Here is an 18,921-nt window from a genome sequence, read left to right as displayed (position 1 = left end):
TGGCATGCCATTTTCCCAAGGAATCTGTGCAGTTTCTACAAATTTGTTGGGCAAGGCAATCCCATAATAGCAGCAACATGCTGTTCCAGGGGTTGAACACACTGCCTGGAAAGTTCATGACCAAGATAAACAATAAAGGTTTGAAAAATTGGAACTTCTTAAGATTCAGGCCTGTGGTGTGAAAAACAGTGCAGAGACAACGGAGGTTATATGAGTGTTCTTTTGTCATAGCACAAGTGCTGACAACATCATCAAGGTAGTTGATGCAGCAAGGAACATAAGCTTTAAGTTGCTCCAAAAAGCATTGAAATATAGCCAGGGCACTATACACTCCAAATATTAGATGCTGATATTGATAAAGATCAAAAACATGCTCACAACAAGCAGTTGTTTCAGTGCATCACCTAAGGAACCTGCAGATAGGCTTCAAGTAAGTCAGTTTTGGAAAAGGATTGGCCAGGTTTGCAAGTAACTCATCAGTTAGGGGCTGAAGGTGTGTAGCAATAACAAACTCTGCATTTATGGTAATTTTAAGTCACGACAAAGTCAGAGCTGACCTGATGGTTTTTTCAAGTCGGAGCTGACCTGATGGTTTTCTCACAGTCACTAATAGCATAGCCCACAGTTTATTGAAACCACTTGAATGATTCTCCTTCAGGTTTAACTTGTTCCTGTAGGGACACAGGTACTGGCTGCACCTGGAAGAAATGCGACTGAGCCAATTGTTTACATACTGTGAAATTGTTGGCACACTCTAAACGCTCAGAAAATAAATCCAAAAATTCAGAGCACATAGAATCCAGGTCTTCATAAGTGATCTGATCTGATGTAAGATGCACAGAGTCAAAAGCAACAAACATGTCTAACTCAAACAAATTCACAATATGGGGATTGTTAATAACCAAATATGTGGTAGCACAGACTACGTATTTGTGCCTTGTGGCAGTCATAAATTGTCCAAGAATAGGAATATGCTGTTGATTGTAGCTTACCATATGACATGTAATGGAAGCCAAATATGGGGAGCCCAGCCATGTCTACATTTGAGAGTTGAGGGGCAAAACAGCTGCCCCAGTGTCCAATTGCAGTGATAATGGTTGTTCAGCACAGACCCTCCAATAAAGAGCTTATTGTTATCTGCAGAAAATGATGCAATTGAATTAATGCTCAGTCTATTTGCTTGGAGGAATGCTTGAAGTGATAAACTGACACAATTTGGCCTTTCTTGCAGCACTTGTGACGTGACAACAACTGCCTGGAACATACAGCTCTCTCATGTTGCACAAAGCAAGAGTGGTATGGTAGAAGTGTTGCACACTGTCCTTGTTGTTATGCCTGCCAAAAGGATAATCCAATGTGGCCAATATTCCTGGTTTGCACAGCATTGACTTATTCTTCACTTGGTGAGCCTGTTGCTATGCACCATTGTGATTCACTATTAATGATGGCGATGTACCCCCATGCTTTGATTTGATGGCCTACTGTGCAGGAGACCTCAAAATTTGAGCAATGTCCTAAATTTCTTCCAATGATTGATCTTCAGTTGAAAGACCCTCTAATGCACTTCCTTGTTGGGTGAAAGGCAGATGATTCCATCATGAACCATGGAGTTGGCATAGGATTCCTTTGAGGTTTTAGCAATAAAGTGACACTTATGACTCAGACCCTGTAGCTTCACTGTCCAAGCCTGATAAGACTGATGTGGCTGCTTGTGGCACTTGCAGAACTCTAAATGACTAGCAATAACATGGGTGAGCTTGCAATGATGAGACAATAAATTACACATTTCATCAATGGAAAGGGAGGTTGGTTCCTGCAAAGGAGCCAACTGACACAACAACTGATAATGTGAGGAGAAACCCATGACAAAAATAGAATCTTACAAATGTCCTGGTTTGTCACCCTAAGTGCAAAAAGTGCTCATGGTTTCATAAACTTCCCTATCTTCACCAGAGTTGTGAAATTGTGGAAACAGCAGCTAATGCACTTGAGATGGTGGAGCCTGAACAGACAATGTAGCCGTGTGTTTTTCCAGAGTGACCATAGTAAGTTGCTGTTGGTGGAGAAGTGATTGAAGTAATGCCTCCATGAAGAAATTCCATTAAGAATCAATCACTGAGGTTGAGCACACAAATGTTCTTCTTGTAGTCACTTGTATTCCAACTCTTAACACAATAAGGAATGTGGTTATGAAAAATCCACAACCTTTATTTGAGGCACAGTGTGACATGCGTAATGTAATCAGAACATTACAGTTCAATAGCATGTACAACAGAAGCCCCCTGGAGTCAGTGCAAGACAATATAGTAGGTATTCATCCACCAGGAGCTGCTGCCTCCTGCTACAGGCAACTGAGGCACTGTTAATGACCGGTGGCCACAGTTGGAAGTGCCTGGAGCAGCTGAACAGCTTGCTACTCAAATTTGCTGCACACCACATATGTAGTGGTGGAGGTGTAGTTATGTGTGGATTAGTTCAGCACTACACTTTTGTGTTTCTCTTACATATTTTCTTATTTTTGTGTTCCTTGTTGTTATTCATTATCCTTTTTCCCTAGCCAGCACTGTTTTTGGATTGTTTGGGTGTTTGAGATTTACATTTTCTGTCATTGTTTAAAAATGTTACTGGTAACACACGTGGCATATAGCCTTTCTACTAACTTTTGAATATGGTATTCAATGTTTCAGATGAACTCAAAGGCATTGTTTATCCCTGTTAATTTATTTCTGTGCACCTGAAGTACACCAGTATATGAGTTGGTTCAGTAACATTATTTTTAGTGCTCATTGTCTTTCTTTCAGCATACTGATTGCAGATCATTTCATTCTACCACAGATAAATGTTAGCTTTTCATCATATTTTGTGCACTGAATTTATTCATTCTTTAATGAAACTCTTCTGTAATCAAAATGTTATTCTCTTCAAATCAAAAGATATTTATATATCACCCACTGATTTAGTCTTCATTTAGTTCAATGTCTGTAAAAAAGCTTTCTAAGGCCACAGAAAAGAATTTTATGTAATTCTTTTATAAATAGACCAGGTGTTGTTCACCATGCTTATTTAGAAAGTGAGCTGAAATGATTTTAGAGACAATATTTACTGTTTTTACTAAATTCAAGACATATGTAATGAAAAAATTGAAAATTTTTAGACAGCTGGTAGAATGTTAACATCAAATGAGAGTGTCTGTCTTTGCAAATAACTTCAAAACCATTCAGCATGAAGTGTTGCAAGAGATATCTTGATGAATCAAGAAAATATAAAACTTTTAATACTTGTGTACCTGTGAAATCTCTTCATCATCCAAATATGTATCTGGAAAAAACAGAAATAAAAATCACTGAAAAGGTTTGTCCTATTTCTATCTGTCGTTGAAGCAGTAAGATGTACCAATTCATGTTCTCTATTTTTATACATTCTACAGAAAGTACAGATTACTTCATGAACCAGAATCATCCGTTGTAGAATAAATTAATATATTAAACAGTACAAAATCTTGGGTAGAATAACAGTAACATAAATTAGGACAGATTGCTACACACCACCTAGGCGAAGTGTTGCGTGGCAGACAGCCATGTTAAAGGTGTATTTAAAAGCAGACTAAGGTTTCAGACAATGCCCTTCTTGAGATTTAGAATATCAATATGAAGCAGGACTTTGTCCAGTAGCTCACTCTATTTTTAAGTATACTTTTAAGTGCACATGTCTGCCACTCAACATCTCATCTATGTGCTGAGTAGCAACTTATTCTAATCTAAAGTAGAATATTGTATGTATTACAATCTTGCTATACTGTGTCTGTAAAGTTCATTTCCCAAGAAACTGCACTTTCTTTTTCATCATTATGATCATGATAAGACAGATGACTATTAACTGAAAACTGAAATTAAATGTAGATAGATAATCCCACTTACATTTTCAGATTCGTGGTAAAGGTATTGATCTCCCTTTGTTTACTCGTGACCATGATTTGCTGAAATGGGTGGGAGCAAATTCTTATAGGACATCACATTATCCTTATGCAGAAGAACTCATGGACTTTGCAGATAAGGAAGGCTTAATCATTATTGATGAGTGTGCTGCAGTAAATATTGAGTAAGTACAGCAGCTGTTATAAATAAAATTAAATACAGTTTAGATACACCTTGGCCAATCACTTTTATGTTTAGTGGAGCTTTTTAATTACCTATTGTTAATCCAGAAAAAGTGTGATATACTGCAGTTTGATGTTCTGCAGATTTAGATATAATGTGGTGTAAAAAGTTTGGTACTGTCTGCATGCAACATTTCTATAATACCATTTGCCCCTGTAACTTTCAGTCCCTGTAAATAGGAATCAAAAGTAATAGGGGTAACTAAACATGGCCCCGGGTTTGTGTTGTATCATTATATCATGATTGTTGCTGGGTGGGAACCTGAATACACTCCTCATGGTTAATATTGCAATGCAGTTGACAAAGTGACTACATAAGAAGGCTTGACAATAATAAATGAGCACAACCATAATGCACATCATGCATTATTCATGCAGAGTCTAGATTTCTGTTTGTTTGTTATGATAATGTAGGAGCATGAAGCATATTCTGTGAATCATAAACTAAAAATTTTTGATTGTATGAAGAATGCTGATACAAATAGAAGTTCAGCATGTGAGTGTGGTGTACCTGAAAGGTTAATCAGGGGAATGGATGAAACAAAAATAAACTTAGAAGTTTTATAAACATAGTCAAAAGTGGGAATGGAAAGAAAAAGGACAAAACTGGGAAGAGACAGTGTACTTCATGAATATCTTTACAGGTGGCTTTTAATAAAGTTAACTTAAGGTGTGCCACTTATTGAGCCAATTATTAAAGCCCAAGCTGCAAATTAACTTTGATTTACTTGGCAACAAAACTTGATACTTTTGATGGTTGGATTTCAGAGTCATAATAGCCTCCTTGTGGAACATCCACAACAGTTACTAATATTTTTTAAGATGAATAAATCCACTCCAGTTGTACTTGACAAATCCTTTATTTGGATAAAACTGTACGCAAAACCTGGGTTTCAGTATGTAAATTCCATCTTCAGTTGATACAAAAAACAATGAAAACTGAGAAGAATGCTATATCAAATTAAATAACATTAAAAAGGTCTACACAACTGTGAGCATCAGGTCATGTCCTGATTGTGTATGGAACATTATACCGATGATGTAAAAATCCAATAATTTTTTTCAAGTAGCATGTAAGATCCTGTATGGATGAGACATGAAAATGTTCTTTGAGTCAACAAGTACTGCACTTGGTAAATGGGGTCTACCAAAAAAAGAAGAAGAAAATGTGAATGTAAGTGCAAATAAACACTTTGTAACCCTGAACCAACTGTCAACTGTGAACACCTAGACATGTGGCATGGGCTTAAGAAAGTAAAATGCCAGTTTTGTGAACTTGAAAAGCAGTTTACCATATAAGTGTGCTGCATGTCATGGATGCCCAGCATGATCAGTCAACTGACTGCTGTGCAAACTGCAACAAATTGCAATGAGGACACCAGAGAGTGGCTACCACCAGAACTAATACCAAGGGCAGTAGTGGCAAAGAAAGAAATCATAGCTAAAAACATGGCCACACCCCTATGTTTTTCTCAAACACCACCCACTACTAATAGTGCTAAAACCACATTATTTAATGTATAGCATTAACTATGATAGGACTTGTACAGAACAAACAATAGAAGCAAGACTCACAATGTAAAATATAATTGTTAAGAACCAAAAATAATGAAAATCCGTAATGAAATTGTCAAAAAATAGAATTAATGAAACCATAATGTAAAATATAAAAGGGGAAAACTGATATACCACAAATTAAACATAATAATGGAAGATGTGTCATATACAGAGTACATCATTTTAAAAATGCAAGGCAATATGTGTAGAAAGTGCAACACAAATATAAGGCAACCTACATAATCACACTGCATAAAATCCCCAAGCATAACTAGAAAACACCAAAAAATCTTCAATATATGCATTGCTACAGTGCTACACAGTAGGTGTCATGCTGAGGAATAATATATTGTGTGCAGCCCATTAAAAGAAAAGCTGGACATTGTTCTGAAAACATAATGTGATGCCTGACAGTTGAAATGCCATGCAGCCATCTAGATCAGGAGACAAGATCTTATAAATACATCTTAATGTGAAGATGACCAAATGTGACAATGTATTATAGTAGCGACCACTGTAGACACTGAAAAGAGTTGCTGAGATGCCTTTATGTTTAAGTTTTTTTGCTCAGCTGTACCTATTATGTTCCAAATGAACAGCTAAAGCTAACTTAGGATTATGAGCGGCACTATGTTCTCTGAACCTAGTTTGCAAATGTCTCCATATCTGCCAGATACATCTGCTTTCAAACTGTGGGAATTCGATACCATAAATACCAGAATTACTATACAGACAAACTATACACTCTTCATGATGGACCCAATGTTGCCTGTTAGTTTTAGGCACAAAATGGGTGGAGGTAACACCCACAGACATCAAACATCTCCCTAGTTTCAGATATGGGACTAAAGTAAGTGATTCTTCAATAATTCTTCTTATCTACATCATTGTCTAGCCTGACAAGGAGACTAATCTGTTTTCCCCCAGTCCTTTTTTGTTTCATTTTTCCATTTTTTAAAACAAATCATTGACAGCCTTAATTGCTGTGCTGTATATCTAATGGCCTGTAATTCCTCTTCCAAAGCACTGATACTAAAGGTACTGCTAGCATCCAATGGACAAATGACTTACAAGCAGGTATTTTATAAGATTTTGGGTGCTCAGATTAATTATGAATTAGTGTATCAGTTGTTGATGGTTAATGTTATACACCAAATTTGAGATTACTGCCCTCCAGTGTAATACAAAGATTGAGCTATGGTAAGGGTCCATGAACTGCATGCTCCACTGTGAATTAAATATTCAGAGCTTGTCTATTAACAGCTGTTTGCATTATATTCATCTGTTCAACACTACCATCAAAAATTATAGTGACATCATCCAGATACCATTTGTTCAGCTGCATTCTGTTTTTAAATTAGGATGGTCATTGAAAAATGCTTTCCAAATGGGGAATACAGATGCTTGCAATTGGGGAACTAACTGCTGATTCTGTATGTTGCTGATGTATTTTATCTCCAAATATGAAGTAATTGTACTTAAGGAGAACAGCAAACAGTTTAAAAAATTTGCTGAGACAATCACCCTCCAGATAACTAAAGGTGCATAGGTCGTCTGCAATAATAGATCACATATTAACTGGGATGTTAGAGTACATGTTTTTTACATTGAAGGATGCTATACTAGCATTTGCAGGTATCTTCACTGCTTGTAGGCATTTAATAGCCTCCTCTCTATTTTTAACTGTATATGATCCCAAGAAAAAAATGATGCTAAATAAGTACCTTATTGAGAAATCTGGCCAATTGATTGGGATAAAAGCGGCATTAATAACTGGCCTAACTGGGGCTTCTGTTTATGAAGCTTGATAGTGCCATGGAGCGTTGGTCTTCTAAGACTCATAGGAAGAATATTTCTCTTTTGAGGCTCTGTGAAAGTCTTGTTGATGCCCCTGAAAGTTATTTTTAGTTCTGCCACAAACTTATTAGTCAGGCTGCATTTTGCTTGCTCTACATTATTGTTAATTATAAAGTCCTCCACTTTCTCTTTGTATTCTACCTATGATTAAATAACCACTGTTTTACTTTTGTCTAAGCTAACAGTAAAGGCATCATCATCAATTAGTTTCTTGTTAACACTCTTAGTTATCATAATCTCATCATGAACCCACCCACCTTCTTTGCTAGTCCTTTGTCTGTTAGATGACAGCTTCATTCAGTTTAACTGTAGTCTTCTTCTTTACTGATGGTAATGCTTTTACCTGGTCTAATGCTGCTGTGGCATGTGTAATTAAGTATTTGGCTTGTTTTTGGATAAATTGCTGCTTGTTATTGGGTGTGAGACCCTTATTTAAATGTTTTAACTCTGGGTCAGAGAACTGAGTAATAGTATGAGTTTGCACCCTATGAAAAAATTGAATCTAATGCTACTCTGGTGTGAATGATTAGGTATTCAACTTGCCTTTGCATAAACTGCTGCTTGTTACTATGCGTGAGACCCTTGTCTAACTGTTTCAACTCAGGTCCAGAGAACTAAATACTGGCACAATACCGCACCCTATGAAAAAATTGAAAAGGAGATTTAAGTGTGAGTTCCTGCCCCACACGTGACATCTACCTTGTCATCAGATTTTGGAGCTTAAGTACACATCTAGTCTCAATTTCCTGCTGAAATATTTCCATGTGATTAAAGATATGCCTCAAAACTATGTCAAAAGACTCTGCATCCTTAATAGCTGCTAACTCAAGACATGACAAATGTAACCTCATGTTAATCTGTTTTTTAGATTTGTACAGATCACAGATTTTCTTTTGCAAACAATGTTGTTTTATATTATTCATATACTGACAAGGTTTTTCACTAGTTTTCCTAAATACAGCAATTGATATACTTAGGAACTAATCTTATATATATATATATATATATATATATATATATATATATATAAAAAAACAAAGATGAGGTGACTTACCGAACAAAAGCGCTGGCAGGTCGATAGACACACAAACAAACACAAACATACACACAAAATTCAAGCTTTCGCAACAAACTGTTGCCTCATCAGGAAAGAGGGAAGGAGAGGGGAAGACGAAAGGAAGTGGGTTTTAAGGGAGAGGGTAAGGAGTCATTCCAATCCCGGGAGCGGAAAGACTTACCTTAGGGGGAAAAAAGGACAGGTATACACTCGCACACACGCACATATCCATCCACACATACAGACACAAGCAGACATATTTAAAGACATATATGGTTATAATAGAGGGAAACATTCCACGTAGGAAATATATATCTAAAAACAAAGATGATGTGACTTACCAAATGAAAGTGCTGGCAGGTCGACAGACACACAAACAAACACAAACATACACACAAAATTCAAGCTTTCGCAACAAACTGTTGCCTCATCAGGAAAGAGGGAAGGAGAGGGAAAGACGAAAGGATGTGGGTTTTAAGGGAGAGGGTAAGGAGTCATTCCAATCCCGGGAGCGGAAAGACTTACCTTAGGGGGAAAAAAGGATGGGTATACACTCGCACACACACACATATCCATCCACACATATACAGACACAAGCAAACATATTTAAAGACAAAGAGTTATTTTTCCTACGTGGAATGTTTCCCTCTATTATAACTATATATATAAAAACAAAGATGATGTGACTTACCATACGAAAGCACTGGCAGGTCGATAGAAACATGTGTCTGTCTGTTTGTGTTTCTATTGACCTGCCAGCGCTTTCGTATGGTAAGTCACATCATCTTTGTATATCAGTTGCTGTATTTAGGAAAACTAGTGAAAAACCTTGTCGGTATATGAATAATATAAAACAACATTGTTTGCAAAAGAAAATCTGTGATCTGTACAAACGTAAAAAACAGATTAACATGAGGTTATATTTGTCATGTCTTGAGTTAGCAGCTATCAAGGATGCAGAGTCTTTTGACATAGTTTTTAGGCATATCTTTAATCACATGGAAATATTTCAGCAGGAATATATATATATATATATATATATATATATATATATATATATATATATATGTGTGTGTGTGTGTGTGTGTGTGTGTGTGTGTGTGTGTGTGTGTGTGTGTGTGTGTGTGTTGGTGAACTTTATTGCAGTACTAGCATTAACTGATTTCATTCATAAATTAACATATGTATAAAAATCCCTAATCCTGGCTGGTTGGTGTAGTAATGCCTCCATGGAATTAAGCAAAGAAGCATTGAAGGAGAAGATTCAAGATTCAAGATTCAAGATTCTTTATTAGCCATTGATCATGCAAGATGAAATAGGCTTCGTCAGTACATAAAATAATATTAATATTCCAGACACTATATATAAGGCATAGATATAATTAGCATATGAGTAACTTACAAATAACATAAACCTTAAGCAGGTGACTACAATGCTTAATACATATTCTTGTTTCAGATACATACAAAGGTACCAAAAATGAGTTACATTGTAGTAGCAAACACAGTAGTTACGTAACACATCATAACACTGGCAAATAAAGTAGTTACCTAACACAGTTGAAATACAAAGGTATTAGATATGAAATATTTTGTAACAGTATATATAGTAGTTAATTAAGTTAATTATGCAATTACAGGTTTATCTCTGTGCTACTCAGATCATAATATTCTTGCATAGAATAAAATGGATTGTCAGATAACCAATTGTACAAATTTTGTTTAAGAATTTTTGTGGGCATGTCCCGAGCAGATTGCGGTAGTTTGTTGAATATTTTTAAGGTATTCACTTTGTGTGAGTTACTACTTTTTGTTAGTCTGTGTCTTGGTATATCATAATCTGCCTTCCTTCTAGTGTTGTAGTTATGAATTTCTTCCCTGACAACACCTTCCATACCATTGTTTTTAATGTGTAACACACAGATATAAATATACAAGTTTACAATGCTCAACAGTCTTAGCCTTATAAAGAGAGGACGACAGTGCTCCGTGGGACCGACTTTACACATTCTTTTCTGCATCAACAAAATTTTGTTACTGTGAGAGCTGTGCCCCCATATGAGAAGGCCATATGTAATATGTGACTGGAAGAGTCCACAGTACATTGTTCTCAGAAAGTTCATGCTAATCATGTCCCTAAGTTTCCAAAGGAGATAGGAGACTCTTGAAAGCTTTTTGCAAACCTGATTTACATGTTCTTCCCAATTAAGTTTGGAATTAATATGCATTCCTAATAGTTTTACAGTTTTGTTTTCTATGGTTTTGGGTAACCCTAAGAGAAGCTGTTGTGTTTTCTCTGAGTTACACAGTAATTTATTGGATGTGAACCAGTGGATGGCTGATTTGAGTGATTCCTGTGTGTTATTGTCCAAAGCTGAGATGTTCTGATGTGAGGTGAGGAGGGTTGTGTCATCTGCATAGCATATGGTAGTACTATTTATGTGATGAGGTAGGTCATTGATGGCTATGATGAAGAAGAAGGGTCCCAGAACCGAGCCCTGTGGTACACCAGTACTAACTGCTGCTACAGGGGAGTAATTATTTTTAACTGAGACAAACTGTCTTCTATTATGAAGATATGACTCTATTACTGCTAATGCTGGGTTACATACACCATAAAATTCTAGTTTTGCAACCAGGGTGCCAAAGGGAATGCAGTCAAAAGCTTTGCTCAGATCACACAAGACCAGTGACACCATATTCCGGTCTTCAAAGGCTGTTAATGTCTGGTCAACAATTTCCAGGATGGCCGCAGTGGTATTTCTGCCCTGTCGGAATCCGAACTGACTATTGCTCAAAAGGTTGTGTGTCTCAAAATAGCTACTTAATTGAGTGTACATAAGTGACCCAAGTACTTTAGAAAATATTGGCACAATTGAGATTGGGCGATAACTTTTAGGAAGATGTTTGTCACCCTTTTTAAACACTGGAATAACTTTGGAAATTTTGAGGGAGTCGGGAAACACTCCTGACTGTAAACATTTATTAAATATGAATGCCAATGGTTTAGCGATCGAGTCTACAGTTTTTTTTACTATGTAATTGGAGAGCCAGTAGCAGTCCATACTTTTAGAATTTGAAAATTTTGTGACTGTTCTTTTAATCTGAGCAGGTGTAATACTATACCAGTTAAAGACATGATCTACTGGCGGAAGGGCATTAAGTAAATCGCTTGCAGATGTATCTGTTTTTTCTATCTTACTTTCAATTTCTTTAATTGAGCTAATGAAGTAGTCATTTAGTTCCCTTGGAGTGAGCTGAGTTTCATGTGTGTGACGTGTGGGATTTTCTTGTGCTACAATCTGCCATGCTGCCTTGCAAGCAAGCAAGGTCTTCTTGTGGTGAATCTGCCTCACAATTTCCTGAAGTTCTCTAGAAAGTAATATTAGATGAAAATTTTAATGATCATTAAGTGTGTTATTGGATGAAATGGTGCTTTATTATTAACTGCTTAGAACCAGAACTATTGACTGTATAACTTTCTGGTATTTCAAAATAAATTAAGGGAGAATTATGCTCATCTCTGCTACAAATAAATCAGGTAGACACAATCATAAAACTTTCTATATAGACAATGTGAAAGCCTGAGATAGTTTGAGCATGTAAACATTTCATCACTACAGTTGAGTTATATGCATTCAAAGAATGCTTGAATGATATGTGACATCTTCATAAAATGATTAAAAACAGAGTTTGTTCAGTCAGTGAAGAAGCATTTGTCATCACTTAAGCTGAGAGAAGAAGTTCTACTAATTACTGATCACTGTCCTGTTTATCCACTTGCTAATGTGTTGCTCTCAAATGAATGAAATATAAAAACTTTACATTTACCTGAAAACAAAATTCAGCCACTGGATCAGGTGTTCATGCAAGCACTTAAGGCTTGTTATCACTGTCAATTGCTTACTTCAATAACAAATGGAAACATTCATGAATTGTGTAAGTCTGAACATGATTGGATATCCAGTATATTAGACATGGCATGGCAAAGCATTAATTGACTGATATTAGGAATTGCTGGTACAAGTGTTCAACTAAAGAACATGAAACAGATGAAAAATTTTGTGACACAGTTTCAACAACAATGATACCCATTCTGCATGTGATGTTCTGCAGTCCAATATTGATATTGAAGACTTGAGCCACTAAGCAGTCATTGACAGATAGAAACAGATTTCAGCAATAATAAATGATAAAGACATTAGTGATGCTGTACAAAATGAGAGTGATAAAATGGTCAAAGATGAAGAAGAAGAATGAATAGAAGACATTACTAGTGCATATGTCATATTGGATATTATAAACAAAGTAATTATGTGGATGGAGACACAAAGTGACTCAAACCATATTCACTTGTTGAACCTGATTAACATGAAATATAATTAATAAAATTACCTCTGGTTTCAAGCCACATCAAGTTGTTAACTGCCCATGAGCTGTCAGCAGAAATCTCCTCTGCCACTGTCAAGTGGTTAACCATCATTTGAATGATGGTGCCATGCTTATATGGCTGCACCATCACCAGTGACTTTTGGGGGCACAACTGCTGTGCCAGCTTCAACTCCCAATCAAAGGATCCCAGAGCATACTCAGCTACAATCCACTATCTTCAATAAGTGTGTTGTCTGATATTTTTATCTCTAGTGCTTTGATTATTATGCCTGTCCCAGAAGCCGTGTTCCATTTAATAACAGAAGTCTCATCGAATGCAGTTTAGTGTCTGTTTTCCAGTGCATGTTCCGCTTTTTTCAGGATAGCGTAAGTGGAAACACATTTCATGTTCTATGCAGTGCTGTTCAATATTGTAATCAGTTCTGCTCAACATAAAACTACCCACACTCACACAGTATTTTGAATGTTACAGATGTTCTGAAGCCTATATCATCTAACAAACTTCCTGTCTGCTTGAAATATTCTGCACCATGTAAAACATATGATGATGTCAGAGTATGTTTATATAAATTTATGATGGTGCTGACAACTGAAACAGTAGGTTTATAAAGTCTGTGACTATACACTTGCTGTCCCAACTCTTTGATGACACCATCATGGATTTATTTAATACTGCTGTTTTTATAGGTTTTAGTGCATTGAAATGTTAAGTTTGTCATCAGGGGTATTAAGATAACTTAAAAGAGACCCCTGAAATAACACATGGTGGATGTTAGCTGGTACACAACCAGTGTTCATATTTTGATTTTGGATTGACAACCATTAAGTTATCAGTGATAAATCGAGTCACACAGAGAGTTTAAACAGTAACACACCAACAAAGATTTTTAAAAAGTGCTAAAACCAGAACAGCCTTGTCTTGGTGAAGTTTCACCATATCTCCAATTTCCCAGCATCAGTATCTCAGTCCAAGATATCAAGAAACTTTTTATAGCATGTGCTTTGTTTGTAGTGCCACACGATGTAGCTTGCATTAGTTACTCCTGTCAATATTTACTTCCATTTCATTTCTGGACACAAACTCACTTACTCCTTATTTTCATTTCTCACCAGTCTTTTATATTTTACGGTTTCTCAATTATTTCTCTTTCCTCATTGCTTGTACTTTTATTTTTATTGTTGATGCTTGTCCATACTTCTGCCTTCGTTCAGTGGACTCTCATCTTACTTGACAGCTGCCCTACCATTTCTCTCTTTTATTTTTTTAAGATCTCATTTGATGTTAAACTTTGACTGTTGGTAACACTTAATCCTGCTCTCCTGTGAATTTCTTGTATGAGATTCTACGTGATTTTCCTATTCAATTCCTGTTTTAGTCCATTTCATTTACACCTTTGCTCTTTCTTTCCAACTCAGTCTCTGAAAACTATCATTTTTGTGTCTACATTTGTCTGACTGTTTCTGATAGTGTTTTAATAGATAGAACACTTTTCTGCTAAGATGCAATTAGCTCTGCCCAGCATGCACTGCAATGTCTCTTTCTTGCTACAGCACATGTAAAGCAGACATATTTATATACACAAAATAAATTAAAGACAATGATTTTTTGCCTTAGATTAAATTTGAGGAAGTAACAATATTATGAAGGATAATTGCTCCTCACCATATAGTGGAGATGCTGAGTCGCAGATAGGTACAACAAGAAGACTGCTTTCAGTCAATGAGGTCTTTGTCAAAAATAGGTGACACACACACACACACACACACACACACACACACACACACACACACACACACACACACACATATATATATATATATATATATATATGACCATAGTCTCTAGCAGCTGAAGCCAGACTACAAGTAGCAGCGGCAGCAGTGCATGATGGGAAAGGCAACTGGATGGCAGCAGAGAGGAGGCTGGGGTGGGAAGGGGGAAGGATAGCAGATTAGGGGTGGGGGACAGTGAAGTGCTGCTGGGGAGCATGTAGGGACAAGTTGGGGGGGAAGGTAGAGCATCTAGGAGCAGTCGGGCAGGCAGGGGAGAAAGAGGGGGAGAGAGTGGAAGTAGCATGAAATCTGAGAAGTAAAAAGACTGGGTGCATTGGTGGAACAGAGCAGTGTGTAGTGCTGGAGTGGGAACAGGGAAGTGGCTAGATGGGTGAGGACAATGAGTAACAAAGTTTGAGGCCAGGAGGGTTACAGGAACAAAGGATATATTGCAGGGAGAGAATTCAGAAAAGCTGGTGTTGGGGGAAAGATCCATATGGCACAGGCTGTGAAGCAGTCATTGAAATGAATAATGTCATGTTGGGTGGTTACTTAGCAACAGGATGGTCCAGTTGTTTCTTGACCACAGTTTCTCAGTGCCCATTCATGTAGACAGACAGATTGTTGGTTGTCGTACCCACATAGAATGAAGTACAGCGTTTGCAGTTTAACTTGTAGATCACATGACTTGTTTCACAGGTAATCCTGTAGTCCTACCTTTGGTGGGATAGGTGATATTTGTGACAGGACTGGAATAGATGGTGGTGGGAGGATGTATGGGACAGGTCTTACATAGAGGTCTATTACAGTGATATGACCCATGACACAAGGGGTTGGGAGCAGGGGTTGTGTAGGGATGGACAAGTATATTGTGTAGATTCAGTGGATGGTGGAATACCACTGTGCGAGGGCTGGGAAGGATAGTGGGCAGAACATTTCTCATTCAGGGCATGACAAGAGGTAGTTGAAACTCTGCCAGTGAATGTATTTCAGTTGCTCCAGTCGGTGGTTCTGAGTTATGAGGGAAATGCTCCTCTGTGGCCAGACAGGGAGACTTTGGAGGTTGTGGGTGACTGGGAAGATAAGGCACGGGAGATTTGTTTTTGTACAAGGTTGGGAGGAAAATTATGGTCTTTTATGGCCTCAGTGAGACCCTTGGTATATTTTGAGAGGGACCACTTGTCACTGCAGATGCGATGGCCACTGGTGGCTAGGCTCTATGGAAGAGACTTCTTGGTATGGAACAGGTGGCAGCTGTCGAAGTGGAGCTATTACTGGTGGTTATTAGCTTTGATATGGTCAGAGATACTGTTGTAGCCATACTTGAGGTGAAGGTCAACATCAAGGAAGATGGCTTGTTGGGTTCAATAGGACCAGATGAAGCAAATGGGGGAGAAGCTGTTGAGTTTCTAGAGGAATGTGGATAGTGTGTCCTCACCCTCTATCCAGATTGCAGGGGTGTTATCAATGAATCTGAACCAGGTGCAGGGCTTAGGATTCTGGGTGTTTAGGAAGGATTCCTCTAAAAATAGTCCATGAATAGGTTGGAACAGGATGATGCCATGCAGGTGCCCATAACCATATACCAGATTTGTTTGTAAGTGATGCCTTCAAAAGAGAAATAATTATGGGTGGGGATATAGTTGGTCATGGCAACTAGGAAGAAGGTTGTTGGTTTGGAATATGTTGGGTATTGGGAAAGGTAGTGTTCAATAGTGGTAAGGCCATGAGCATTAGGAATGTTAGTGTAAGGAGAGGTGTCATCAGTAGTGATGAGCAGGGCACCATGTAGTAAAGAAACAGGAACTGCAGAGAGTCAGTGGAGGAAATGGTTGGTATCTTTGATATAGCAGGGTAGGTTGCAGGTAATAGGCTGAAGGTGTTGATCTATGAAAGCAGAGATTCTCTCAGTGGGGGCACAGTAACTATCCACAGTGGGGTGTCCTGGGTGGTTGGGTTTATGGACTTTAGGAAGCATGTAGAAGGTAGATGCACAGGGAGTGGTACGAGTGAGAAGAGAGATGGACTCCAGGGTGAGGTTCTGGGATGCGCCTAAGGATTTGAGGATAGACTGGAGATTCTGCTGGGTTCTTGGAATGGGGTTACTGTGGCAAGATTTGTAGATGGATGTATCTGACAGCTGGTGGAGTCCTTTTGCCAGGCAATCCTTGCAGTTCAAAACAACAGTGGTGGAGCCTTTGTCAGCAGGTAGGATTTTAAGATCAGGATCAGTTTTTAGGTGGTGGACTGCAGTTATTTCTGTGGTTAGTTTGCATGTTGAGGGATTTGGGGAATGATGGTGTGGCAAGGTTCAAGATTAGGGATTCTGGAAAGTTAACAGGGGGGACATTTGGGGGCAGTGGGAATGGATCATGGTTGGATGGAGGAGAGAAATGAGTCAGGCAGGATTCAGCATTGGTCTTTGGTTGAGACTGATAGGTGGGATTGGTGGTGAAAAAGTGTTTCCACTGTAGGGACCAGGAGACGTAGAGAAGATCTTTAACAAGTCCTGCATAATTGAATTTTGGAGTTGGGTAAAAGGTGAACCTTTGGAAAGGACTGATATTTCTGTGAGGCTAAGGCTTTTGGAGGAAAGGTTCATGACTGTGTTTCAGGTCTGTTTAGGTTCTGGACTCTGTGTGGTGATGAGATGGAGTTTTGGAGGGTGGGGCAAATGTAGTAGGTCTGTGGAACAGAGTTTGTCAGCTATGAGGGAATGTGGGGAAGGTTTAGAGGTTGTTGTAGAGGTAGTGGACAGTGATACTCCAAGGAGGAGTAGAAAGTGAGCAGGGTGGAGAGCTTATTGAGGTGGTATTGTGCATGTTGCACATTGCACATCTTGCTCTAGTTCCTGGAGGGCAACAGTTTCAATGTTTGTTATGGATTCCAGGAATTTGGGACTGCATAGCTGGAGAATTTCGTGGGTGGAGAGAAGATATTGCAATGAGGTTTGTGCTTGGTTGATATGGTTTTGCAGGACTATGTTGGTGAGGCCTATGGATTGGCAGAATCTGAACAGAAGGAGATCATTGGTGGAAGGAAGGGTGGCAGCCAGAGGTGTGTTATTTAGTAAGGCAATTTGAGGGGATTTCATGAGCCAAGAAATAATGCAGAAACAGTATATGAAAGTGGGGTCTGGGTAAAGATAAGGAAACCTTTATGTATTTACGCAGATAGAAGGAGCAAGGATCCAAGGTGGTGGAAAAAATGCGAAAAATACGCAAATAACATAGAGCTACATCCGAAAAAGTTCGCAAAAATACACCCAGATACGTGGCAAAAATCACAAAGAGGATAACATGGATGTGAAAGGAGGAAACAAGATTAAATCTGAGGGAGTAAGACGATAATGAAAGGCGAAAACTTACTAAAGTTGGTGTGAAGTTGCAATGATCTCAGAGAAAAGATATAAATAAAAAATATTTTACTGTGGATTGCAGGTCTATGGGTGGATAAGTGAGAGGAAGGGGGGCAGCAGATGTGACTGGATGAAGTGAAATTAGCAGGTGTGAACTGGGATAGAACAGAGAATGAGTGGGGGGGGGGGGGGGTAGAACCAGATACCAGATTGTGTGGCACTGGAAAGATGCGGGAAATAACATGCAACCATACAGGAGAATAGTGCAGTTATAGTGATCAGTTTGAAGGTACAGGATGAATGATATCAGCGGGAGTAATGTGGGACATCAGATATTGCACCAAAAATCAGCATGGTCTTGTAGCCATCTGTTGTGCACTGCCAAGATGGTTAATACAGTGTGGCTCATATGTAGAACATGAAGTGTGGTTTGTAATGTGATAAGAAAAACACAGGAAAGAAGAGGAAGAAGGGTAGACATTGAGTACAGTAATGCATTAGAATATAGTAACAAAGGAAAACAGCACTGGGTTAGGATGGAAGAAAAGCCAACATTTCAATGACTGCTTCACAGCCTATTCCATAAAGATCCTGCCCATTAACACCATTTTCCTGAGTTGCACAGGTGGGGACTTTCCTTGCAATATATCTTATGTTCCTGTAAACCTCCTGGCCTCAACCTTCATTACTCATTGTCCTCACCCATCTAGCCCTCTCCCTGTTCCTATTCCAGCAGTACATATCCCTCTATTCCACCAATGCTCCCAGTCT

The 18,921-nt window shown here is 38.2% G+C and overlaps 1 protein-coding gene across 1 annotated transcript in view; it reads left to right on the top strand.

The window, feature by feature from the left end:
- LOC124614029 (beta-glucuronidase-like) overlaps window positions 1-18,921 on the top strand; it is a 164,559-nt gene that overhangs the window by 78,446 nt on the left and 67,192 nt on the right. The window contains exon 8 of the mRNA XM_047142854.1: window positions 3,926-4,098. Coding sequence (XP_046998810.1) covers window positions 3,926-4,098 — 173 coding nt within the window. The remainder of the gene's footprint in view (window positions 1-3,925; window positions 4,099-18,921) is intronic.

This window comes from Schistocerca americana, chromosome 1, assembly GCF_021461395.2.
Source record: "Schistocerca americana isolate TAMUIC-IGC-003095 chromosome 1, iqSchAmer2.1, whole genome shotgun sequence".
In the NCBI taxonomy this organism is placed as follows: Eukaryota; Metazoa; Arthropoda; class Insecta; order Orthoptera; family Acrididae; genus Schistocerca; species Schistocerca americana.
Note: the sequence above shows the minus strand (reverse complement) of the source record. Positions and strands in the feature narration are given on the sequence as shown.